Source organism: Hyperoodon ampullatus, assembly GCF_949752795.1.
Source record: "Hyperoodon ampullatus genome assembly, chromosome: 7".
In the NCBI taxonomy this organism is placed as follows: Eukaryota; Metazoa; Chordata; class Mammalia; order Artiodactyla; family Ziphiidae; genus Hyperoodon; species Hyperoodon ampullatus.
Window position 1 is genome coordinate 90792875 of NC_136920.1, and position 26116 is coordinate 90818990.

A 26116-nucleotide genomic window follows, 5' to 3' on the forward strand; every position below is an offset into this window, starting at 1 on the left:
ACAATACAAAACTAGGAGAAACATTCATAAATATTTTGAGATTAAACAACACACTTCTAAACAGCACATGAGTCAAAGAAGTCTCAAGAAAAATTAAAAAATATTTTTAATTAAATAAAAATGATAATATAACTTATTAAAATTTGTGGGATGCAGTAAAAGCAATGCAAAGAAGGAAATTTATAGTAGTGAATGCATATATCATAAAAGAAGAAAGATCCAAAATCAGTAATCCAAGCTTCCATCTTAGGAAACTAGGAAAAAGAAAAGCAATACAAATCTACAGCAAACAGAAGAAAGGAAATAATAAAAATTAGAGAAGTCAGGGAATTCCCTGGCAGTCCAGTGGTTAGGACTCTGCGCTGTCACTGCCGAGGGCCTGGGTTCAATCCCTAGTCAGGGAACTAACAAGCCATGCAGTGTGGCTCAAAAAAAAAAAAAAAAAGAAAAGAAAAGAAATTAGAGAAGTCAGTGAAGTTGAAAACAGAGGAACATTAGAGAAAATCAACAAAACTAAAAGTTGGTTCTTTGAAAAGATCAATAAAATTGATAAGCCTTTAGCCAGTTTCACCAAGAAGAAAACAGAGAAGACAAGAATCACTAATAACAGAAATAAAAGAGGGGCCAACTATTAATCCCATGAACTCTATGCCTGCAAATTTTATAACTTGGATGAAATAGACCAATTCCTTAAAAGACACAATCTGCCAAAATTCACACACAGAGTAACAGATAACCTGAATAGGGCTTTATCTATTAAGGAAATTGAATCAACAATTAATAACCTTCAAAAACAGAAATTATCAGGCCCAAATGGTTTCACTGGTGAATTCTATCTCCCAGAAAATAGATGAAGAGAAAACACTTTGCAACTCTTTCTATGAGGCCAGCATTTCCCTAACACAAAAACCAGACAAAAACATTATGAGAAAGGAAACCTACAGATCAATCTCTCTTTATTATAAATGCAAAACTCCTCAACAAAATGTTAGTAACTTGAATCCAACAATGTGTAAAAATAAAAATTACCATGACCAAGTTGTATTTATTTAAGATATACAAGAATGATCAACATTCAAAAATCAAATGATGTAATCCACCACATCAACAGGATAAAGAAGAAAAATCATATGATCTCATCAATAGATGCACAAAAAGCATTTGACAAAATCCTACACCAAGGGTTTCCCTGGTGGCACAGTGGTTGGGAGTCCGCCTGCCGATGCAGGGGACATGGGTTCGTGCCCCGGTTTGGGAGGATCCCACGTGCCGCGGAGTGGCTGGGCCCGTGAGCCATGGCCGCTGAGCCTGCGTGTCCGGAGCCTGTGCTCTGCAGCGGGAGGGGCCGCAGCAGTGAGAGGCCCACGTACCGCAAAAAAAAAAAAAAAAAAAAAAAAAAAAATCCTACACCAATTCATGATAAAAATGCCCAGCAAACTAGGGATAAAGGAAAACTTCCTCAACTTGATGAAGAACCTCTACAAAAAACCTACAGCTAACATAATATTTAATGGTGAGAAAGTAAATGCTTTCCCCCTAAGATTGGAACAAAGCAAAGATTTCTCTTCTCACCAATTCTATTCAACATCATGCTGGAAGTCCTAGCTATGCAATAAGACAAGAAAAAAAAAAGGTATACAGATTGGTAAGGAAGAAACGAAACTCTTTGTTTGTGGCTGACATGATTGTCCATGTAGAAAATACCAGTGTACTGACATTAAAAACTCCTGGAACTATATAGCAATTATAACAAGGTTGCAGGATACAAGGTTAAGATACAAAAGTAAATTGATTTCATATATACCAGTAATGAACCATTGTGACTTAAAATTAAAAACACAATATCATTTACATTAGCATCAAAGCAAAAAAGTGCCTAGGAATAAATCTAATAAAATATGTATAAGATCTCCATAAGGAAAAATACAAAACTCTGATTTTGAAATCAGAAAGAAGATGTAAATAAATGGAGATATACTATCTTCATGTATAGGAAGACTAAACATCATTAAGATGTCAACTCTTCCCAAGTTGATCTATAGATTCAATACAATCACAACCCACATCCCAGCAACTTCTTTTGTGGATATCAACAAGCTGATTCTAAAGTTTGTATGGAAAGGGAAAAGACTCAGAATAGCAAACACAATACTGAAGAAGAAGAGGGAAGTCAGAAGACTGACCTTACCCAACTTCAGGACTTACTATAAAGCTATAATACTTAAGACAGAATGCTACTGGCGAAAGTATAGACAAATAGATCAATGGAACACACTAGAGAGCCCAGAAATAGATCTACACAAATATAGTCAATGGCTCTTTTTGACAAAAGGCAATTCAATGGTGAAAGCATTCTTTTCAACAAATGGTATTCACATCCACATGAAAATAATTGAATCTAGACACGGACCTTACACCTCTCACAAAAATTAACTCAAAATGGACCACAGACCTAAATGTGAAATGCAAAACTGTACATCTTGTTATAGAAGATAATACAGAGAAATTCTAAGTGGCCTTAGGTTTAGTCAAAGAGCTTTTAGATAAAACACCAAAAGCACAATCTATGAAAGAAAAAATTGATACACTGGATTTCATTAAAATTAAAAACTGCTTTTCAAAAGATACTTTAAAAAAAAACCCAGACAAGTCACAGACTAAGAAAAATATTTGCAAACCACACATCTAATAAAGTACTTATACACAAAATATACAAAGAAATCTTAAAAGTCAACAATAAGAAAACAAACAATCCGATTTTTAAAAATGGGCAAAATTCTGAACAGACACCTCACCCAAGAAGATATACAGATGGAAAACAACCGTTTGAAAAGTTGTTCAACATTATACATCATTAAGGAATAGCAAATTAAAATGACACCAAGATACTACTACACACCTATTAGAATGGCTAAAATCCAAAAAAAGCTGACAATACCATATGCTAGTGAGGATGGGGACCTAGAAGAACTCTCATTCATTGCTAGTGGGAGTGCAAAATGGTACAGCTACTTTGGCAATCTTTCCATTTGATTCAGTAATCACACTTTAGTTATTTACCCAAATGAGTTGGAAATTTATGTCTACATAAAATCCTGCATAAGAATGTTTATAGTAGCTATATTCATAATTGCAAAAAAAAACCCTTGGGTTGAAGGAATCAACCAAGATGTCCTTCAAAAGACAAATGCATAAACAAACAACGGTACATCCATACAATGGATATTATGTGGTTATAAAAAGAAATGAACTATCAAGTCATGAAAAGACATTGCGGGACCTTTAATGCATATTGCTTGGTGAAAGAAGCCAATGTGAACAGGTTACATATTGAATGACTCCAATGGGAAATCATTCTGGAAAAGGAAAAACTATAGAAACAGCAAAAAGATCAGTGGTTGCCATGCGGGAAGGAGAGAGGGATGACTGGGTGGAGCACAGAATAATCTTAGGGCAGTGAAACTACTCTGATGATACTGTAATGGTAGATACATGACACTATGCATTTATCAAAGCCCAGAGAACCGTACAACAGAAAGAATGAAACCTAATGTAAATTATGGACTTTACTTAATAATAGTGTATTAGTGTTGGCCCATATACTGTAATAAGTGTACACCTCACTAATGGCAAGGTATTAATAAAGAAAACTGTGAATGAGGAAGAAGGGGTATATGGAATCTCTCTGAACTATCTGTTCAATTTTCTGTAAGCCTAAAACTGTTTTTAAAAAGTCTATTAATAAAAAAATAACAGTTATGATCATTTTCTTTTCTGAGTCTTGAAGTAATACAAACTTTTTTCGGAATTTGGAAAGTAAGAAAATTGTTAAGAAAGAAATTTACCCTTACGACTACTAAGCAAAGATCAGGAAAGGTTCTCATTTTGAAGCATTTTCTTTCAGTAGGATTATACTTTATATTTTATGTTACAAAATGTTTCCATGTGTTATTGTTATGAGTTTTTCATTATTATTCTTTATAGTTTTGCTACATATGATTTCATCATATGACTGTATCATACTTTATAACATTTTTGCCCTGTTTCAAATCCTCCGATGTTTTATTAGTATAAATAATACTGTGACTATCACCTTTGTGTAAAAAATCTCTGGCTAGATTTATGGCGATTTCCTTAGGATAGATTCTCCACAGGAAACTGTAGCATCAAACGGCATGATGTTTTGAATTTGATATTTCTTTCCCAGTGAATTCATTCCAATTTAAACTCCCAACAATAGATTAATACCTTTATGAAATGTCTACTCTTTGCCAGACACATTGTACTAGTAAGGCTATATGATAGCTCATAAAAAGTAATCACCCCGATTATTTAAGCATAGTTTACATTATTTTCTTCTCTTTACTTGCCTCTCTTACTAGGATGACAGTGCAAGGGCATTGTACATCTATCTTTTCTTCTTGTTTTTCTCTCTGGATACATAAACGTTATCCACTAAGACTTCATCTCAATTTTACCACAGTTTTGGCATCCTTCAAATTGGAGGACAGGAATATAGGACTTTGTGAAGCACATAAGACACTTTGTCAGTTATAATAAATTTTTTAGAGATTTGTAACATAAATACCCATTTCTTCCTTTTCCCATTAAGACTAGGTGTCTCTGTATGTGCTCCCACAGCACCCTTCACTTAACCTATTAGAACATTTACTGCACATAAAGCAGTTGCCTATTTATGCATGGCTGATCCTCAAACAAGATAAATTCAGTGAGGGCAGTGTCTGTGGTGTCTGTCTGGTTATCTCAACGCTGCTGAGGAGAGTAACTGGCATAGAATAGATGCTTAATAACTATTTAGTGGAGGCAAAAAAAGAAGACTCCAGGAGATTGAGAAGATTATTTTTTAAAAGGCCATGTCTGATTTCCAGACCTATGGTTTTATACACACTTGAAAAGAAAAGACAGCATTTTACAACAGAGGTGAATGGTGCACTTTTCCCAGAGCAATTGCTCTCTGTTCTTGCTGGTTTGTCTGGGTACAGGCTGTCCCTCAGCCTCCTCTAACTCTGGATGAGAAGGGTCTTTTCCTAGATCAAGTGACTCAGGTCTAAGTATGATATGCAATGCACACTGTCAGAAATTTAGCCTCGTTTAGGGCGGTGTTTTGTAAGAAGCACAGATTCTACTTAAATGTTTTTGTCAGCGCTCACTGCCGTGATCTTTCAGTTTACCTTACATCTTGGAGCTGTCTTCAGTAACACTTAGGGAGCTGGAGTATTTATGCTTTCACACTAATCAATCATTCATTCTGGGTTGCCTTCAAAGGAATGCACATTCTCAGAACTTCTGTCTCTCCTGAGTAGGCAAACCAGTCTCCAGCATCCCGAGCCAAGCTTTCTGGCAAAGAGAAGCAGGGACAGGTGTTGGAATTTTGTGAAAGCTTATTTGAAGCTGGCATGCATAAAAATTTGATAAAGGGATCTGAGGGATATGGGTGAAGCACTGACAGTATGTAGTATACTCCCCAACAGACAGACACGTCTTTATGTTACTGCTGTCACATTAGTGAAAAAAAAAAAGAAAAGAAAACTAAAAACACATCACAACTGAATTGTCCATTTGTCTCTTGAGCTTTTCCTCTTTCTGATGTACTTCTCTATGTTCCAAGGTTCTTATGTTGGGTGAGGTTTTGGTTGTGGAATCAACTGCTCCCTTCTGTAATGGAACGCAACAGGCCTGTTTTGCTGTTAGTGGTAAGTATCTTGGTTTCTGCTAAGTTTGCTTTGCCCAAGGCATTTAGCTCTGGAACCACTGATTCCTTCTCACTTATGCTGGCCGTATTCCAATTCTGACAAAACCTGGCAGTTTTCAACATACCTCACTCCCCTGGAGAACGTGGATGTCTTCTTGCTGCTCCCAGCTTCCTGTTTGATACGCCCAAGATATCTGGGTAGCCTACATTCTATCATGTTATTCTTTCTATCCATTTGGGTCTCATTTTTAGGGCTGTGCTTATGACTATGCTGATTATCCTCCTTTTGCTCCATCCAAATCCATTCTTCACACTTGTCCATCCTGCGCTGTCCTCAGGGAGTCTGACCGATATCGACTGCATTAGCAGACTCTTTTATCCTCTGCAGCAAGCAATGCGGGGAAAGGGAGAGTGAGCACAGGGTACTTATTCCTCAGGCCTTCCCCCGTGGGAGTGTTGTGGGCTGCAGCCACAAGAGTCACGCTCAGGTAGAGCTGCCCTCCCCACACAGCTTGCTCTCCTTGCCACTTCAGGCCTACAGGGGGTACCAGCTCCTGCATTATCCCTGTGGTTTTCCTACCTCCTACCTACAATCTTGTAAACTATATGGCTTTGCTCTGGTTTATGGGCCTTAAGCACCTAGTTGGCGAACCAGATGATCAGAGGTTTTCTAAGCCCTCATCTGGCCAGCGCTGGTATACTTACCTACCTCACCAGGCTGTAGGGTAGAGGCACAAGGTGAAACAGGGATACAGTCGGCAGTTACATATCTCTTTCCCCTACCTGCCCACACAAATGGCAGAGGGCCTTGTGCACGCTCTGAATTCAAGAATGTCATCCTAAGTAGGAAGTGCTGGTGAGTATCTTCAAAGCAGGGTCTCTACCCTTTCTCTTCTTGAAGTTATTTATGCTGTGGGAGAGCAGGCTCCTTAAATAACAGCCCCAATTAGAGCTAATGTCTCTCTGAATTGCCCTTGCACAGTTATGATAATTGTTCAGAAAAATTTTATTCCTTTATCAAAAAACTGTACCTGAATATCCTGGGCTCCCAGATCATGGCACAGTATTAATTAATACAGGAAAACAGAAAATATGAGGGTGAAATAATGCATGAGAATTTGTGTTTTTAACTTTTTTTTAGATACTTCTTTGACTTTAAAAGTGTTTCGTATTAAAGATATTTGATTTATATTTATGGAACTTTGGAAGCAAGTATTTAGCATGTCATTATGTGCATATGTGGTACACGTATTTATATGCTTATCCGTGAAAGGAAATGTGGCTTTGTGCAAATAATTCCTGTGACTGGGCAGATCTTCTTTGGTCTCATTGGGTACCTATCTTTCCATGCCCCAGGAGGATAAAGAGTGGGAGGAATTTCCTTCCTCATTCTTCCTCAAGGGGGAGGAATGCTCCTAACTGCTAGGACTGGGAGACCAAGCTGAGCATATGATGTGCTTCTCCCCTTCTGTAGGGAAGGCCAATTTCCCCCAGGGTAAGAGCAAGCTCACCTACTTCATTTTATTCCCATCTTCTTATCTTTTCTGCCCCTCCCAGGAACTTCTTTACTTTCCTGAGAGCTAAGTCAGGCACCAAAATTGTGCTTTTAAAAAAAAAAAAATCCAGCATTTTAATGCATGCTGAACTGGAAGGACTGTTTTTGAATTTCAAACAGTAATATAGCCAAAAACAGTTGCCTATACATATTTTTAGATTTTATAAATGAATGGAGTGATAGACAATAAATTACAATATGAAAGACAGGAGTTTTATTTTATACCCTAAGGAACCAAGATGATTACTTTTGTCTCACGTCTTTGCTTGGTTATTGCTTTACGTTTGCTGAAACTCACAGGAGAATGAAAAACACGCTGAGTAGAAGAGTCTTCATGCTAAAAGAGAATGCTATTCTTCTAAAAGTTAACCTTAGAACATTCAAAATTGAAACTGGAAGGAGATTCTCTGAGTACAGAGAAGTTATTGCACCAAGTGACCCAGACTCTTCACTGGAGATTCCTTCTCCTCTTGCCCTTAGGTCTTCTACCTGAGGCCAACAACACTGCCCAGCATGCAGGACTCACAGGCTGTCCCTGGAAAAAGGGCTGCATAAAGGCCAGGCCATTGACTTTCAAATATTCTTTTTTTATACTTCATTTACTTTTTTAATATTTATTTTTTCATTTTTGGCATTGCCGGGTCTTAGTTGGCAGCATGAAGGATCTTTGTTGCAGCATGCGGGATCTTTTCTTTTTTAGTTGCAGCATGGGGACTCTTTGCTGCAGCATGCATGCAGAATCTAGTTCCCCGACTAGGGATTGAACCTGGGTCCCCTGCATTGAGAGTGTGGAGTCTTACCCACTGGACGACCAGGGAAGTCCTAGGCCATTGACTTTCAAATGAGACTTCCAAAATGGTTGTCCTGAAGGCTAGGGAGTACCTGCATTGTATGTATATAGATCTATCATATGGAAAAATTCAGTGACACTTAAGATTCTTTTTTGTCTGTATAATATATATTAATACATAAGAAAAAAATGTACATATATATGTATACACACACACAAATACTTTTGTGAAGAATGTGTCTTACACGTTACTCATCTTCAGTGTGTGCCCCCCAGGGGTTAGTCTCATTCCATCTCCTGTGGAAGAAGCCACCTTCCACCCTCAGTATTTAAAGTGTCATGTGCATAATGCCTATGTCTTAATGTTCAGACATAGTGGAGACTGACTTCCCCTTCCTCACCACACTTAGGACTATCTTTCTCAGAGTTGGCTTTTGTTTGAGTATCGACTTCTCCCTTGCGAGACCAGCACTGCCAATGCCTTTAACCTGCAAAAGAAATCCTACTACCTTGCAGAGTTCATTTTTGTTCTCGAAGTAAATGAAGGAGCTAGAGTTTGAACCAGCTCCAACTAGCCAAACATCCCATATACTTTGCACTGAACGATACTGGTATATGGCTTCAATTTTTCTGAGAATTAAAGAATTGATTCTTACCTGAAGCCCACCTAATTTGTAACTACAAATTTCTAATCAGAGTTATAATGTAAACGTTTGGTTATACTGTAGCACGGTGCACTGGTGTGAGCATAACCTGAGATACGGCAGGCATGGGTTTGCAGCTCTGCTCTATCTTTTACTAACCAAGTGTATTTGAGCCAATTATTTCCCTTCATTAAACCCTGTTTAGTTACCTGTAAAATAGAAATAATACTAGTCTCACAAGGCTGCTACTAATGTTAATGTACATAATTTATGAAAAGCATTTTGCACAGTGCTAGAAACTCCTCACCCCCTACCGCCATTTTCTTCCTTTCAAAAGGAAATGTGAGGCTTCATATCCCACATACAATTTAGTGAAATTTGTTCTTGAAAATCTATACACTGTATAGGGATAAAAAAGAGGCCCACTTCCTGAGCTGCACAATGGTGAAGGTAGGTTTTATTAACCCATTTAACAGATGAGGTAACTGGAGTTTAGAGCCTTTAAGCAACTTGCTACTGAGAAATAAAATATTGCCTGCCATATCAGTAAACAAAGGATGTCATAGTCAACAGTGATGCAGCCACCACCGGTGAGCTGGTGAGCCCTGAGGGAACTCAGGAAGGAAAAGAATACCTGCCATCTAGCAGCCGTCAGACTGCAGCCACTCCCCACGGTGAGCCCTGAGGAAACTCAGGATATGAAAGCACAGGATACTGGTCCCAGATAGCTGAGGTGCACATCAAAGGAATGATTCCGGTGAGCCCAGACTCTTGCATCTTCCCATACATAGACAAGGGCTAAATTCCTTAACTTGAGATATCTAGTTTTCTTTTACTAACAATAATCTTTTGTTCCTACTACCTGCCCTTTGTTGCCAAACCCCTATATATCCTGCTCCCCCTTTGCCTCCTCAGAGCAGTTTTCTCAGGCTTACTTGAGATGCTGCCTCCTGGGCTTGAAGTCCTCAGCGTGTCCTCCGAATAAAACATAACTCTCAACTTTTAGGTTGTGAACATTTTTTTAGTTGACACTACTTATATTAATACGTCAGAATAATTGTTGACATAATACATGCTTTTTCTTTCTTATTCCCCTCCCCTGTCACAGGTACAGTTTTGCAATTTTCCTGTCCTGCCCTGGCCTGGCAGAAATCTTAAGGTTTACTCTTTGGAGAGTTTGAACCAGGGGTACCCTGGACCCTGGACACCAGGCACAGCCATGGGCAGGGGACTGAACTGAAAAGACAGGGGTGAAATTTTTGGACTTAATCACCAAACTCTCTGAATGTGGGCAGCATTGTTATTAAGGCCACTCTCTCTCCACTCTTAAATTAGGAGACTGGGGTCTCCTTTCTGGTGAAACTGACCAGCCTATGAGGAAAGACCTATAGATATTGAAGTTAAGGTTTCTCCAATAAAATAGCCACATGACCCACTGAAGAGTGAAGTCCTCTAGTTTCCAAGTATGGCCCAAACCAACTGAGTGTCCTTAGGACATTTAGGATATTCTTAGTTTCAAGAGAACAGCCAAGGATCACCCAGCATTTGAAGAAGGATTATAACATGAATAAAAGAAACTCAGATGAAACAGAGAATATGATGCTGCCATTGTTGTCTCAAGCAGCAGAAGGTATCTAGAGGTGGGCTGTGAATCTAACCCAGGAAAATGGGACTTGTCATCTTGTCTTGGCCAGTCTCGTGTTTGTGGTGAGCTGGGCAGTTCCCACATGGGCTGACCACAAAGGCACCCTACTGGTTACTGAAGTTACTGGGAAAGAGGCCCCCATAGGAAGCCCTGGAACAGGAATACTGTTCAGGCAGCCCTCTGCTGCAATAAAGGATGAGAACTGAGACACAAGGAATTCTCTGGGGGCTACTTCTTAGCCTCTTTCCAGATTTTTGCATTTGGCAGGCACTGTCCATCTTCTGTGCCCAAGTCTTCTGGTTGGCCCTTGCTGTGCCATGGTAGGAAAGGGGACAGCATTCACTCTTCTGTTTGCCTGGGGCCAGCTAAATACACTGACTCAGGCTTCTAGTCTGGGAGTTCTCTTTCCAAATGGCTACTGGACCGAGACAGGCCAGCAGCTGGCTGTGTCTGCTAACCCGCATTTTGGTATCAGTCCTCCTGCAGGGTGATGTTGATATCCACTTCCTGGGATAGGTGACATCTTTTAGAGGATTTATTGCCTCAACTTTGAGCTTAGATGTAGAGGAGCGGTATATGTTGGGAATGATCTTGGAGGAAAGGAGTGAATACAATGGGAATGCTCTTGGCTTTGGTTTTCCCATCATCGTTCCCCAAGAAAAATTAGAGACACTGATGCTTTTCCCCATTTTATGATGAAGAAACAGGCAATGCTGAGTTTGAGGCTCCCTCCATGAATAATTTAGAAACAGATAGCATCAAGAGAAAAAAAAAGGGTCAGATCTCCCAGCTCTTCCATGTTCTCTTTAACAGGGATTGTGTAGTGGCTGAATAAATCAAGAGCCCAAACAGTACAAGTAATAATGATTTAGACAGAGTTTATAAGAGGTGGGAAGAAAGGTAGAGAAGAAATACAAGCAACATTTATTTAGCACATACTATGTACCAGGAAGTGTTAGGCATGAACAATATGTAATCAATAGCTTTTGGGGATAAGGAGTGAAAGACAGTTCAGAGATGATAACTGTCTTGCCTAAGAACTTTTGAGACTTCTAAGCCCTGAAAAAATATTGTGCCCCAAAAGTAAGAATTAGAAATCATTCTTTCTAAATAATTAGAAATTTTATTTCCCAAGATAATAAAAACTAACCTGAAGATAAAATAGCTTGTTTCTAGGTTTTTGATTGAAAAATTATGGCGCTGATAATAATTATGGAGGTGATAATATAATAATAACTTTTTAACATTTTTTGTCTTTTCTCTTTTGGTCTCCAAAGGACATGCATGCTTCAGACTAGGATTTTTCAAACTATGGGCTACAATTCAAAAGTGGACCGTGGCAGTAAGGAGAACACTTGGGAAAATGCCAACATCAGCAACAGTGGGAAGCCTACAGCTATGAACTTGACCATCAGATCCAAGGGATGCATTGGGCCCAAACCCTTAGGGTGGGGCCCCTGTGGAGGCAGTGGGGTGCCTGGAAGCATCTATGTGCTCTGCAGCTGTATATGTGACATGGTGTTACTAAGTGTGGGTATACAGAGCTGTCAGGATGGAATCCCAGGATGGGCAGAGTGCAGACACAGTGGTTTCAGGCAGCTGGCTCTGAGCAGAGAGTGTCTGCAGTTCCAGTACTGGGAGTATCTGTGCTAGGAGCAAGAGATGATTCTCTAAATAACACGGCATGCTAACATGGCCAGGACGGTGGTAATTACAGGGAGGCTTGACCTGGACTGGGTCCTTGCTGGTGGAAGATGCAGAGGTTGGGACTTCACCTGGGCCTGGTGCCAGGCTGCTCTCTCCGAGTAGGTGGAGCCCTGTGGCTTTATGCTGCTCTCTCATTAATGAGGTGAGTGGAGGAGAGGGCGTGCTGTGGAGCCAGACCACCCATTTAATTGCTGTGGGATTTGGTTTGATTTTTTAAACTTGAAGGCCTTCATTTTGTTGCCTGGGATGCAACTGGAGATCCAAACTCATGTAGGATTGCTCCCCCTCATAGTACACTTTGTCCCAGGGACATTGGCTCTGAGCTCTGATTCATCCCCCAACATGTTTTGTCTCTCTGAGCCTGATCTTTTCCCAAAATGTTTACTACTCACGTATACTCACAACCTGGGGTGGGGGGGAACACTGCAGGTCATGCAGGTTCACGAGAGGGTTGCACTAGAAACAGAGAGGACATCCAGGGGCTGTGGGAGGCAGGCTTCCTAGTATTGAGAGGATGAGGTGCCCCTGGTTCCCAGGGGAGAAGGTAATTGGCTATCTGAATACTTTCTCAGGCTAACAGGGCACTGAAATTCTAGGATACTCAGGGAGAAGCAGGGACTGTGCCTGGACCCCATGATAAGGGGAGGTTGCTTGGTTGGGAGACCTCATCAGTGGGACTGGAGTCGGGTGGGGAACTCATGGTTAGGCCATTTAAGGCCCTCCTGGTTTCCCTCAGATGTCAAGGCAACACATAATGTTGGGCCTTATACCAAGTGCGCACATTCACAAAAAATCATGTGTCTGCATTTATGCATTAATGCAAAGTTATGCGTATATATGTGGGTATATACAGTCATTCCTCAGTATCTGCTGGTTCCAGGACTGGTTCCAGGACGCCCCCCGCCCTGTGGATGCCAAAACTCGGGGATGCTCAAGCCCCTTATATAAAGTGGAGTAGTACTTGCATATAACCTACACACATCCTCCCATATACTTGTGTATTTTAAGTCATCTCAAGATGGCTTATAATACCTAATACAACGTAAATACTACGTAAATAGTTGTAAATACAATGTAAATGTTATGTAAATGGTTGGTGGCATGAGGCAAATTCAAGTTAACTTTTTGGAACTTTCTGGAATTTTTTTTTTGAATATTTTCAATCTCTAGTTGAATCCGCAAATGCAGAACCTGAGGATACAGAGAGGTAACTTTGTGTATTAACAATGAAATAAAAAGATTAAAAATAAAAAGATGTAGCTCTCTGATTATCCATGCCAAATAGCTTGTTTTGCTTTGCATATGGTAACTAACTACTAAGTGACAGGGTTTTTTTTTTAAACATCTTTATTGGAGTATAATTGCTTTACAATGGTGTATTAGTTTCTGCTGTATAACAAAGTGAATCAGCTATACATAAACATATATCCCCATATCTCCTCTCTCTTGCATCTCGCCCCCACCCTCTCTTTATCCCACCCCTCTAGGTGATCACAAAGCACCGAGCTGATCTCTATGTGCTATACGGCTGCTTCCCACTAGCTATCTATTTTACATTTGGTAGTGTATATATGTCCATGCCACTCTCTTACTTCGTCCCAGCTTATCCTTCCCCCTCCCCATGTCCTCAAGTCCATTCTCTACATCTGTGTTTTTATTCCTGTCCTGCCCCAGGTTCTTCAGAACCACATTTTTTTTTTTTAGATTCCATATATGTGTGTTAGCATACGGTATTTGTTTTTCTCTTTCTGACTTACTTCACTCTGTATGACAGACTCTAGGTCCATCCACCTCACTACAAATAACTCAATTTCATTTCTTTTTATGGCTGAGTAATATTCCATTGTATATACGTGCCACATCTTCTTTAACCATTCATCTGTCAATGGACACTTAGGTTGCTTCTATGTCCTGGCTAGTGAGAGGCTTTTTGAATACTTAGTGAGAAGTTAAGTTTCAGCTCAATTATCAATATCTATGATTTGGGGCTGGATGGAGAGGTCAGCAAATAAGAAGACTGTGTTAATTTTCTTTGTTAATTTTGTATTTTGCCTTCATTAAAGAACATAAGAGAAGAGAACATTTTAGGGAGGAGAGAAATTTATTCCACTTGACTGAGTTTTAGGTGTTTGAGATATTCAAGTGGGGATGTCTGATAGGCTGTTGATAGTAGAGGGTATAAGTCTGAGCTAGACACATACATTTGGCAGCTATCAATTTTATAGAATGGGTTCATTTTAGACAGTATGGATTGATTGCATGTTTATCTTCAGAGCTCCCTGAGGCATGGTACTGACCAGTGGCCAAGGTTATGGAATATATTTACTAAAGATAATAGTGTTTTATAACCATGGGCTCCTGAATCGTTTTAGGGCAGGATGTACTAGCTTGCCAACACTGTCTGGTAATAATAACTGGATTATAATAATTTAATAAAATAATAATAGCAATAATAATACTTGGTTTTGGCAGAGGCTGGGGGTCTCAATGGTTCAGGCTGGTCTCATAGGTACACTATGTCTACAAGACCAGTTCATTATAAAAGGAGAAGACTTCTCGGTACAAAGAAGCTTCCCACGTATGCTGATGGTGATTCAAGACCCAGTGACAAAGTGCATCTTATGTAATCCAGTGGTGGGAGGGCAAGGAAGCCCATGCCAAAAATATCTGGACCTCTTTCATTGCATACCCTTCTCGTGCTGTTGCTGTACTTGTGATAAAGCTGCTCTGTGAGTGTAAAACATTTGAATGTTGTGAGTCCTTTCAACAATTAAATACTTAAAGCAATTAATTCATAATTAACACATCAGTTAATGACATTTAAACCATAGGAGTGGATGGAATTATTCTGGGAAATTGTATGGGATAGGCGGATAAGAAAGGGGAGGTTGGAAATTTGAGAAACTTCATTTAATGATGAGCAGGGAAGGAATACACCTGGTGTACTGTAGATAACATCATGAGGTAGATAAAGCAGGTTTGATATTCCTGTTTACGGAAGAGGAAATCACAGACTGAAAACCATTTTACTTTTCCAAGGCCACACGACTAGATCTTTAGACTCCTAAACCTGGTTCCTTCAACTACATCACATTGCATTTTGATTAAAACTAGTCTTTAGAAAAGTTCCCTAGAAAAAGCTTTGAAAAGTACATTTTACAGAGGTTCTGTGGCTTTCCTGACCAGTAGAGATGTTAAAAAATAGCAGCATCTTCACCATCCTGCAATTAGGATTTCTGAGACATCTCTGTCCAACAAAGAAAGTCTGTTGCTTTCTACAAAATTAGTGAATCTTAATTTTTAGGATTTATTTTTAAAAAATCAATTGAGACATCCCCACCAATGCCTAGAATAACCTCCCCTCCATCAAACTGCCTTTAAATAAGGCCATGCTATGGCCTTGCATTTTTCTCCCTCTAGCACAATCTTGGAACATGGTGTACCCTTAACACACCTTGAAATCATATATTTTACATTGCTAGTGTTAGTGTATTTTGCTTTTTATAGTAGCATACATATTCCTGAGATAAATGTCACTTAAAAATGGATTCCTATTTTAAGAGCCCCAAACTGTGGGCTATGATGAAACTGAGCTCTGGGCAGCTCCTGACTTGGGAAGACTTTGCAGCTCTTTCTGTCACTGAGTAACTCTCCTTTGCCAGTCCTCAAAATATCAGGAGGTTCTTTCTATTCTGTAAATACCTGGTTTATGGAGGTCACACCCAACAGGTACACACCATCTAACATGACTGTCCATTCAGTGTCAACATTAGCATATTTAAAATGTCAAAAATATACTAAAACCACTTGTGTGAAATCTACATTTTTTATCTTTTGGAAATGGGTTTACAACATAGCTATTTAGGAAAACTCTTAACAAATTCCTTAATATTTGAAAAAAATAAATGTATCCCTGAACTTATCAATTTTCAAATCTGGACTTTATTGAACCACATTTACACTTCTTTCTATTGAACTTAGTAAATATTAATGAACAATATATATGTGCACTTGTCACTGTGTTCAGTATTGGGTGTGCAAATTAAACGGTATTTCGACATACCATCTTGCCTTGCAGTAACTTATGATATAGCTGGAGCTGGGGAAATTCAATCCTGAAACAGTGGATGAAAAGTAAAAGGCAGAATTTGACCAAGTGGATAAAAAGAGATATGCAACATTCGGATCCTAAGATATTTCATCAATTCAAAATTACTTATTAAAATTATGATAACTGCTCCCCACAACAATCCCATATGTTAGATGTTAATCTCTCTGCTTACAGACTGGGTCCCTAAGGGGCAAACACTATAATCTTACTTGGCCAGTGAGTGATGTGATCAGGACTCAAGTCATCCGACTACAAAGCCTGCTCAGGGCCAACACACTGGCCTTCTCTGTCACATTTACTAATAACTTCCTCCTCCCTTTGTATTGAAAAGTTTCATCCTTAATCCTTGACTTGTGGTTTCTGTGATCACCCCTGTTTACGTGATTTCCCAGTGCACATCTTGATGACCTCCTCCTCATGCCCCCATCTCACACAGCTTTTCCTGACCATCCCTCTTAGATGTACTTTCAGCACTTGACAGGTCTAAAACTAGGTCTTTATTTGCCATCTTTACTTCCTTTTTTCATTGTCCTGGGATTGAAATCTCAGTCACCTTTGATACTTGACCTTTCCTCTCCACTCTTCTCCTATGATCATTAATTCTAGCTAATTAATCTGTTAATTCCTCTATCACTACAAACACTTGGAGGCTTAAGGAGACCAGGCTGTCCTAAGAGATAACCAAGTCTGATTCCTCTGAGTCAAGGAAACGTTCTTGTGCCGAGCAGGATAATAACAGTACCTACTTCATAGGATTTTTAAAAACATTAAGTGAGTTAATATGTGTAAAGCACTTAGCATAGTTTTTGGCACATAGTAAGCACTTAAAGATATAAAATATTAGTACTAGTATTAGTATTCTTGTATTCTATAATCCACTGGATGATATTTTTAAGCATGCCAAATCTGTACTTTGGGTAGATTATTCATTTTCTATAAATGACATAATGTATGTAAAATTACTAGCAGAGTGCTTGGTACACAGGTGTTCAGTACATGTTAATTACCCCCAATATAGACCTCCAAGTTCCCTTCTTATTCTAGGATTCTATGTTAAATACATATACCATTTATGTACAGATTTGCATGTTAAGGAGTTGAAGATGTTTAATAAAAGTATATTGAGATTGAATATAACGCAGAGCCACATAATTCCAGATATTTGTTTTCTCAGGAGCTAACAGAGGCTATTTCAAATGAAGACCTGTCAGCTGCCATCTTTTCCCTTTGGTCAGGTTCTGTGCCTTTTCTTAATGAAACTGTAACTTGCACTTGGCCGCCTCTGGTGGGTAGTGATGGTCAATACACTTGGGGCCAACCTCGTGCCACCAGAAACCTGAGGGTTAATACATGTGCATGAGAGCCATTGTATTGAATTTACATGTGTCACACATGGAATGACACAAATAGATCATAATTTTAAAAAGACAGAAAAAATGGAAATAAATAAAGTAAAGAAGCACTATATAGAGATTCAAGTTTAGGAAGGAGGGCAGTTCTGCAACAAAAGGAATACAGTTAAGAATAGTTCTTCCTACACTGTTTCCTGCTTGGGCTTCATCTGCTCTTCAGGGAACATGACTTTAGTGAAGCCCCAGTTGAGAAGATTTTGAAATGTAGTTCCCATGGCAACGGGCTCCGAAGTGACATAAATCCAGAGAAACTTTCCTTGGTTGTTCTATTATCCAAACAAGAATCCTCTAAGGCTCCTAGAGAAGTCAACGTTTAATGAAGCTTGGGTCCTCTTTGCTTTCTGTGCCCCAAGGTGCCCCTTTCCTGTGAGGGTCATTTCAGGTTTGTAATAATGATTTATTTTCTTTAACTGTGAGTTGACTACAGTGGGGGTGAGAGTAAGGATTGGAATTTCTTGTAATCACCAAGGCAGTGGCAAATTTCTAAGTGTTAAGATTCATGGTTGAGGCCTCTTGTTATTGAGCTGTGAGCAAAATATATTCCCCGTATGGAGGACTGGCAAGCACCAGGTATGTGCAAGTGTCACACAACATTCACACGCAAAACACACACACACATACAAAGGACTGACATAGGGATTATAATTAGCTTGCCAAGTGGAGGACAGACAGCTACCAATGAGGTTCTCATTATAAACCCAGTGCATGATGACTCCAAATGCCTCATTCTGACCAAAATGTACCTCTCATCGATTGAGTACTGTCTGAAAGTTCACAATTAGAGATGTTTTTTTTTGGTTAAAGATTTGGTCTTCATTAAAAATAATACCTGGAAGAGGGTGTGGAATGTTTGTGATCTCCCATAAGCTTTAGTCGACTGTTGATGAATCTGTGAGATCTTTCTAGAGAACTGGTTCTGACACAGAATTGAAGGTAAAGAAAGCTTAGGACTGTGAGTGTTTGGGGCAGAGGGATTTTTACCGAGACTAGAAGTGGGTACAGAAAGAGAAGATTGGAGACTGTAAAGGAAAGCTCACCTGACTTTGTGATTTGGCCTTTGTGGTGTGGTAGAGTGTGGTTATTTGAAAATAAAGCATTGGTTTTGGACAGGAAGTAGGGACAAGGTGAAATATTCAAGGACCTTGAGCCTGTCTGTGGATTAAGTTGTGTTGGAAAGATGGGCCTTACATAAAATTTTGAAGAAAAAAAATATTATTTCAGAGCTCCTTTCATTTCTGTCAGCTCTCTTCCTCTTCCACCCTGTATGAGCTCCTCTTGCCCCTTTCAGGTTCATCTACCTCTTTTTCTTTTTTGCGTTACGTGGGCCTCTCACTGTTGTGGCCTCTCCCGTTGCGGAGCACAGGCTCTGGATGCTCAGGCTCAGCGGCCATGGCTCACGGGCCCAGCCGCTTGGTGGCATGTGGGATCTTCCCGGACTGGGGCATGAACCCGTGTCCCCTGCATCGGCAGGCGGACTCAACCACTGCACCACCAGGGAAGCCCTCATCTACCTCTTAATGAGCTTTTTCTCTTCCTTATTCCTTTCTAAATTAGACATATTTTATATTTGTTTTATGTATATTTCTTATAACATTTATAAAGGCTTTTCTATGTGTCCACCTCTTTGCGAAAGTCTTCCATTATTTGATGTAACTCTCACAACAACCCTGTGAATTATTATCATTATCCCCATTCTGCAGATGAAGAGATTGAGAATCTGAGATTAATGAACATGTTGTGAGTTGCTGCAAGCCAGGTTCTATATTCGATTTAAAGATACATTGAATAAACCTAGTGCCCATCCTTCATGTTCCTGGAGGGATATGGATGTTCACAAAGACAAAGATATGTTGGAAGGAGAGGTGCAGCAGATCTCAGAACAAGGCACTATAGGATTTTTTGGCTAATCTCCATTAGGCTGTGACCTGATGATGATTTGAGATCCTACTCCTTCTGGCTTTTTGGCATTTTGATAGAACATACTCCAAACTTTCTGCAAAATGGAATTTCAGGTACTCAATAAACTCATGATTCACATTTAGTTTTCTGCCTGGAATCAAACAGCTTTGGGGGAGGCTGCTTCTCCCAGGTGGAATGAGGAACATTTTGGTCAGACCTGCTCCAAATACTGTTTTAGGAGTACCTTAGCTGGGGTTTCCACAAAAAGCCATGCTGGAGACAAGGATCTGTGTGCAGGTAGCTTATTTTTGGAAATGATCTCAGGATAAAGGAAAAGTGAAACAGGATAGGATAGAAAACCAATCCAAGGGTGGGTTATTGGGCTGTTTACCCTAATGGGAAATTGAGGATCAATCTCTCTGAGGCCCTTTGAGATACTATGAAGAATGAACCACTAGAGACACACAAGAGGGGAGCATTTATCCACTGGCTCCAGGGCGTGTTAACTCCTTTACACTTCCAGGTTTGCACATGCACCAAAATGGCTGAGCAGATTCCCACAGATGTTCCACAGGTGGTGGCAGAGACATCCTAGCACAGAAAGCAATGTGTATGTAGTGGTGTAGCTGAGAAACTCTTGTTTGGCTACAACTGCATGCAGCCAGCTGCCAGAGCAACAGTAGAAGCTGAAAGCATAAGCTGAGTAATATGAAATGAGGCATAAAAGGTGTCCAACACAGAGAGCCTGGTGATGGTACCTGAACTCGGGGCCTTGTGAAAATGTTCAGAGTGGAAGGTAGAGGATACCACAGCTATAAGGCAAGACCCACATTATATGATTTGTAATGTAAACTTAGAAAGGCCTTTTGTTCCATTTACCTTTTATTCTGAAAGCCCATCCCTTGTCCCTTATCTCATTGCTGTGCTTTGAGTTAAGGCATCTTGTCTGGAATACAAGATGAAACATAGTGCCGGAGGGACTGTGGCATCAAGTCATTGACACCCAATAGCCCATGAGACTAACTGGTCTTTCTCAGCACATCTGATCATGTCATTCATTCTCCTGTTCAAAATGTTCCATGGATTCACACTGCATACACTTTTCCTGTCATGACATTCAAGTCCCTCCCTAGTATGACCCTGGGGTGCTATTCCAGGTCTGATGTCCAATTATGTCCTTTACTTGTACTCTGCATTTCAGTCAAACTAAAGACCAAGTGGGCTTCTTCTGGATAAGCTCAAGACTCTCTTCAACTGCAGAGGTTAGAGACCCATGTTTTATTCCAGACTCTACCACCAACCAGCTCTGTGATTGGTTGGGCCTGAATTTTCCTATCTGGAAGATATGGGGTGGGAGAATTAGATCAGAGTATCCCAAACCTGGCTAAATATTCAGATCACCAGGGGAGATTTAGAAGAGAAAACAAATTGTAAAGTCCCACTCCTGGAAATTCTGATTTATATGTCTGGATTAGAGCAGCAGGGTATGTACTTTTAATAAGCATATACTTATATAATTCAATTGTACAGCTAGGTTTGTGAACAACAGGATTAGATGACTTTTAGTACTGCTTCAAATCTATGAGGCCCCCAATTAGCTGTCATTGAGCTCAAGAAGATTCTAAGAGTCTAGGACATAGAGGGATATTTTTGTCATGAGAGAGGGGGAGTTAGGAAAAGAGCAAAGCAAGCAAAACAGGGAAACAAATGTTGGTGAGTTCAGTGGGATGAAAGGGGAATCAAGACACAAGGCCTCAGGGTCAGCCTGAGGGTACCAGGAGACCGAAAGAGAGCTGAGATGATGGAGGACAGGGGATATCAAGGAGAACTCCAACAATTTAGCAATTTTGGAAAAAAACTGTTCTTAACTGATGGGGATTGTTCTTTACTGTCAAGCTCAAATTCCAAGAGATGGAAGGTTTGTTTTTCCTGGACTAGATACTGTGTAATTCCTGTGATAAACTGAAATGTAAGTGGTGGTATGTGGAAAGCCCTCCTCTAAACTTGCATAGCATTTTATTTTATTTTAAATTTTTATTGGAGTATAGTTGATTTACAATGTTGTGTTAGTTTCTGCTGTACAGCAAAGTGAATCAATTATACATATATCCACTTTTTTTAGATTCTTTTCCATATAGACCATTACAGAGTATTGAGCAGAGTTCCCTGTGCTATACAGTAGGTCCTTATTAGTTATCTATTTTATATATAGTCGTGTGTATATGTCAATCCAATCTCCCAATTTATCCCCACCCCCTTACCCCCTGGGAACCATAAGTTTGTTTTCTACATCTGTAACTCTATTTCTGCTTTGTAGATAAGTTCATTTGTACCCTTTTTTTAGATTCCACACATAAGTGATATCATATACTTGTCTTTGTCTTTGACTTACTTCACTCAGTAGGACAATCTCTAGGTCCATCCATGTTGCTGCAAATGGCATTATTTCATTCTTTTTTATGGCTGGGTAATATTCCATTGTATATATGTACCACATCTTCTTTATCCATTCATCTGTTGATGGAAATTTAGGTTGCTTCCATGTCCTGGCTATTATAAATAGTGCTGCAACAAACATTGTGGCCCATGTATCTTTTCAAATTATGGTTTTCTCTATATATATGCCCAGGAGTGGAACTGCTGGATCATATGGTAGCTCTATTTTTAGTTTTTTAAGGAACCTCCATACTGTTCTCCATAGTGGCTCTACCAATTTCATGTGCTTTTTGGCCATTTGTATGTCTTTTTTGGAGAAATGTCTATTTAGATCTTCCACCCATTTTTTGATTGGGTTGCTTTTTTGATATTGAGCTGCATGAGCTGTTTGTATATTTTGGAGATTAATCCCTTTTCGGTCACTTTGTTTGCAAATATTTTCTTCCATTATGAGGGCTATCTTTTGGGTTTGTTTATAGTTTCTTTGTTGTGCAAAAGCTTTTAAGGTTAATTAGGTCCCATTTGTTTATCTTTGTTTTCATTAATCTAGGAGGTGGATCGAAATTATGTTAAAGAGTGTTCTGCCTATGTTTTCCTCTAAGAGTTTTATAGTATCCAGCCTTATATTTAGGACTTTAATCCATTTTGAGTTTATTTTTGTGTATGGTGTTAAGGAATGTTCTAATTTCATTCGTTTACATGTAGCTGTCCAGCTTTCCCAGCACCACTTACTGAAGAGATGCATTTTATTTTTAATAAATAATTTTTTCTGTATCTTATTACTTCTTTTGCATATTTAGTAAGATATATTCTATCTTATCTTTTCCAAGAGAATGTCAGAGCCTTGAAGATAAGACTTTATACATTTAGTTATCTCCCACAGGGAGATATTAAATGCAATTGTTAAAAATACCAGATTTGGAGTTAGATGGACCTAGATTTCATACGACCTTTGTAACATTTAGTAAAATACTTCATCTCTAAAATTGGAGTGATAAAACTTAGCTCGTAGGATTTGGGGAGAATTAAAATAAAGTATTATATGTAAAATGCTTTGGATCCTTGCATGCTGGGTTCAGCATACAAGTGCTAGGAGAGGAAGACTGCTGGGTATATGTATATAATAAGTGCTCAATAAATGGTAAATTATTATTTTTGCATTTCGCTGAGTAGCTGTTAACTGAACAAATAATGTTTCTAAAACCCCATTCAAATATTATCCAGGGTATAAGCAAAAGTTCCTTCTTTTTAGAGTTAATTTTTAGGGCTGTGGCTCCGGGGGATCTCTGGTTTTCTATTTCTAATCAGGTCCCTAGATCTCTAAAACCAGAATAAAACTGCTCAGTCTCCTGTCACCGCCTGGCACTGATTACAGGTGAGGATGCTGTCTCCCTTCTGCAAGCTGGAAAAAAGCCTCGGGGCAAAGCCTCAATCAGGTATCAAGTTCTTTAGTTCAGAAAGAATTCGAAGGCAGTCCAAGTTCTGATCTCCCAAATAGAACAGGGACTAAAGGGGCCACTCTTAGTTCCTTCACCTGTGTTAGCACCAGAGCCATTTGTCTGTCTGAACAATCGAGGGCAAGAGTTGGACCGACAGGGACAGGGCTAAAGCTGCAGACTCAAAGAGGTGAGTGACGGCATCTGGGCTGAACTTTTCCTAAGTCCCCACCCTCAGGTAGTAAAGGTTTTGGGAAGGACCACCTTCCTTTTCTGGTCTGTCCAAGTTGACCATGAGGTGGACACTCTAGCACAGCTGGGCTGGCTCCATCCTCTCAGAGGACCCTTCCCAGAGACTGACCCCCGTTACTGTAAACTTGAGCAGACACTGGAGTTGGAATGACACAATAAATGGACTGAAGTAAAGATCCGGGAGACTCCTCAGTGCATCCTTGGGTCCCTTCTTCCCAGCAGCAGTGGCCCTCCTCTTGGAGGCAGATCCATCACCCGATGGTGCTCCAGAGGCAGAGTCACTAGGGGGTCATGGGAACAGACCCATAGCTTCCGGAAAGGCCTTTCTGCTGAAGTCCAAAATATCCAAGTGTGGAACTAATTCTAAAGAACTGGGAGGTGACAGGGAGGGCAGCAGTGCTCTCTCCCCCTCTCCCTCTAAGTGACTCTTTTCCCTTGTTCCCACAGAGTGCCTTAAATGAGAACAGTAGCTGAGAACTCTTCTGTGACAGAGTTTATCCTCGAAGGCTTAACCAACTAGCAGGAACTCCAGATCCCCCTCTTCTTCCTGTTTCTAGGTTTCTACGTGGTCACTGTGGTGGGGAATCTGAGCTTGATAACCCTGATTGGACTCAACTCTCACCTGCACACCCCCATGTACTTTTTCCTCTATAACTTGTCCTTCATAGATTTCTGCTATCCCACTGTTATCACTCCCAAAATGCTGATGAGTTTTGTCTCAATGAAGAACATCATCTCCTATGCAGGGTGTATGACTCAGCTCTTCTTATCTTCTTTGCTGTCTCTGAGTCCTTCATCCTGTCAGAGATGGCATATGACCGCTATGTCACCATCTGTAACCCGCTGGTGTACACGGCCACCATGTCTCCCCAGGTCTGCTTACCTATTTTGCTGGGTGTCTACGTGATGGGGTTTGCTAGGGCCATGGCCCACACAGCATGCATGGGGAGACTGACCTTCTGTGCCAACAATCTTGTTGACCACTTCATGTGGGACATCCTTCCCCTTCTTGAGCGCTCTTGCACCAGCACATATGTAAATGAGCCAGTGGTTTTTGTTGTTGTGGGTATTGATATTGGTGTGCCCACAGCTACCATCTTCATTTCTTATGCCCTCATCCTCTCCAGTATCCTCCACCTCAGCTCCACCAAGGGCACGTCCAAAGCCTTCAGCACCTGTAGCTCCCACATAATTGTGGTTTCTCTTTTCTTTGGGTCAGGGGCGTTCATGTACCTCAAACTATCTTCTCTTTTACCCATGAACCTGGGGAAAGTGTTCTCCTCATTCTATACCATTGTGGTGCCCATACTCAACCCATTAATCTATAGCCTGAGGAACAAGGACGTCAAAATTGCTATGAAGAAAACGTTGAGCAAAAAATCATTCTCCTGAGAAAGAGGAATGCTTAGGAAAGGGACATTTTTCCTTCCATAGATGATTCAAGTTCCACTGGTTACATGGAGGAAATTTTTACTCTTTCTCAAACAAGTTTGTCCTTCCCATTTCAAGAGCCCTTTAAATTAAGATTCTTAAAACTAGAGGATACTCACATTTAGTGGACGTTTAGGATCATTTCGTTAAGTTCTATCATATTTCTGAGAATAGATACAGGCTTATGTACCTTCACCAAGGTTCATTAGTTATGCAGTTACTCAGCAGGGGAACTGTGACTAGAATCCAGGCTCTTGGTTTCTAATACTGATTTCCTTCCATTGCTGTTCACTTTCTTCCTCCCTCAGCCCTGGAAGGTTTCATTTCAAATGTGAGCTGGTCTAGGACATGAAAGTCTGGTTCTGTCTACAGAAATTTCAGGCAACTTTTCAAGGGCTAATTTTAAATATCACATTTTTGCATGAAGGTAGGAGGTATAACATTTTGTTGAGATGGACTTGGCTAAATGACCAGACAAATTCTTGAAGAATTTTGCAGAGTGTGTGGGGGAAGTGTGCTAGGACCTGGAGAGCAGCAAGCATGGTACCTCCTGAGACAGTGATGTGGAGCTTCTGGGACTTGGACTTTAAGGGATTTGGCCAGGCTGGGTGGAAGACCTCAAAGAACATGTCAAGGTTACGAAGGACAGGATTTGGGAATTATTTCAAACACAATCATTTCCCTGTTTTCAAGTTGTGCTTTTAAAGCAAGAGTAGAGAAGTCTGCCACTCAGGGTGGTCAGCTAAGGATCTGGAGACTATTTCAGAACCATAGAAAACCTAGTGTTGTAAGTCAGAAATCCAGTTAGCACCACACAGCAGCCAATCACAGAGGAAACAGCCACTGACTGTTACAGTACCGCTTCTGTTTTCTGTGTGCCTCTCCAGATTAACTTTCTGCCCTTTGTACTTTACTCCAAGCCCCGGGAGGATCCTGTCAATGGGCTCCCTGGCCCCTGGTTTCTGGTTGGGTCGGCATCAGCAGACGAAATCAGAAGGTGAGAGGAGCATGATATTTGTGATATTTATTTCCTGGAATTCCTTCCAGCTGGGCTACAGTGTCAGGAACTGAATGCCCTGTTTCCT

The 26116-nt window shown here is 40.1% G+C and overlaps 1 protein-coding gene across 1 annotated transcript in view; it reads left to right on the plus strand.

Annotated features, from left to right (window-relative positions):
* Positions 1-24992, plus strand: part of LOC307055878 (olfactory receptor 8B8-like) — a gene marked incomplete at both ends in the record, with an annotated part of 33429 nt that extends 8437 nt beyond the window's left edge. The window contains 2 exon segments of the mRNA XM_079708160.1: positions 24158-24367; positions 24370-24992. Coding sequence (XP_079564286.1) covers positions 24158-24367; positions 24370-24992 — 833 coding nt within the window.
* Between the last annotated feature and the right edge of the window lie 1124 nt (positions 24993-26116).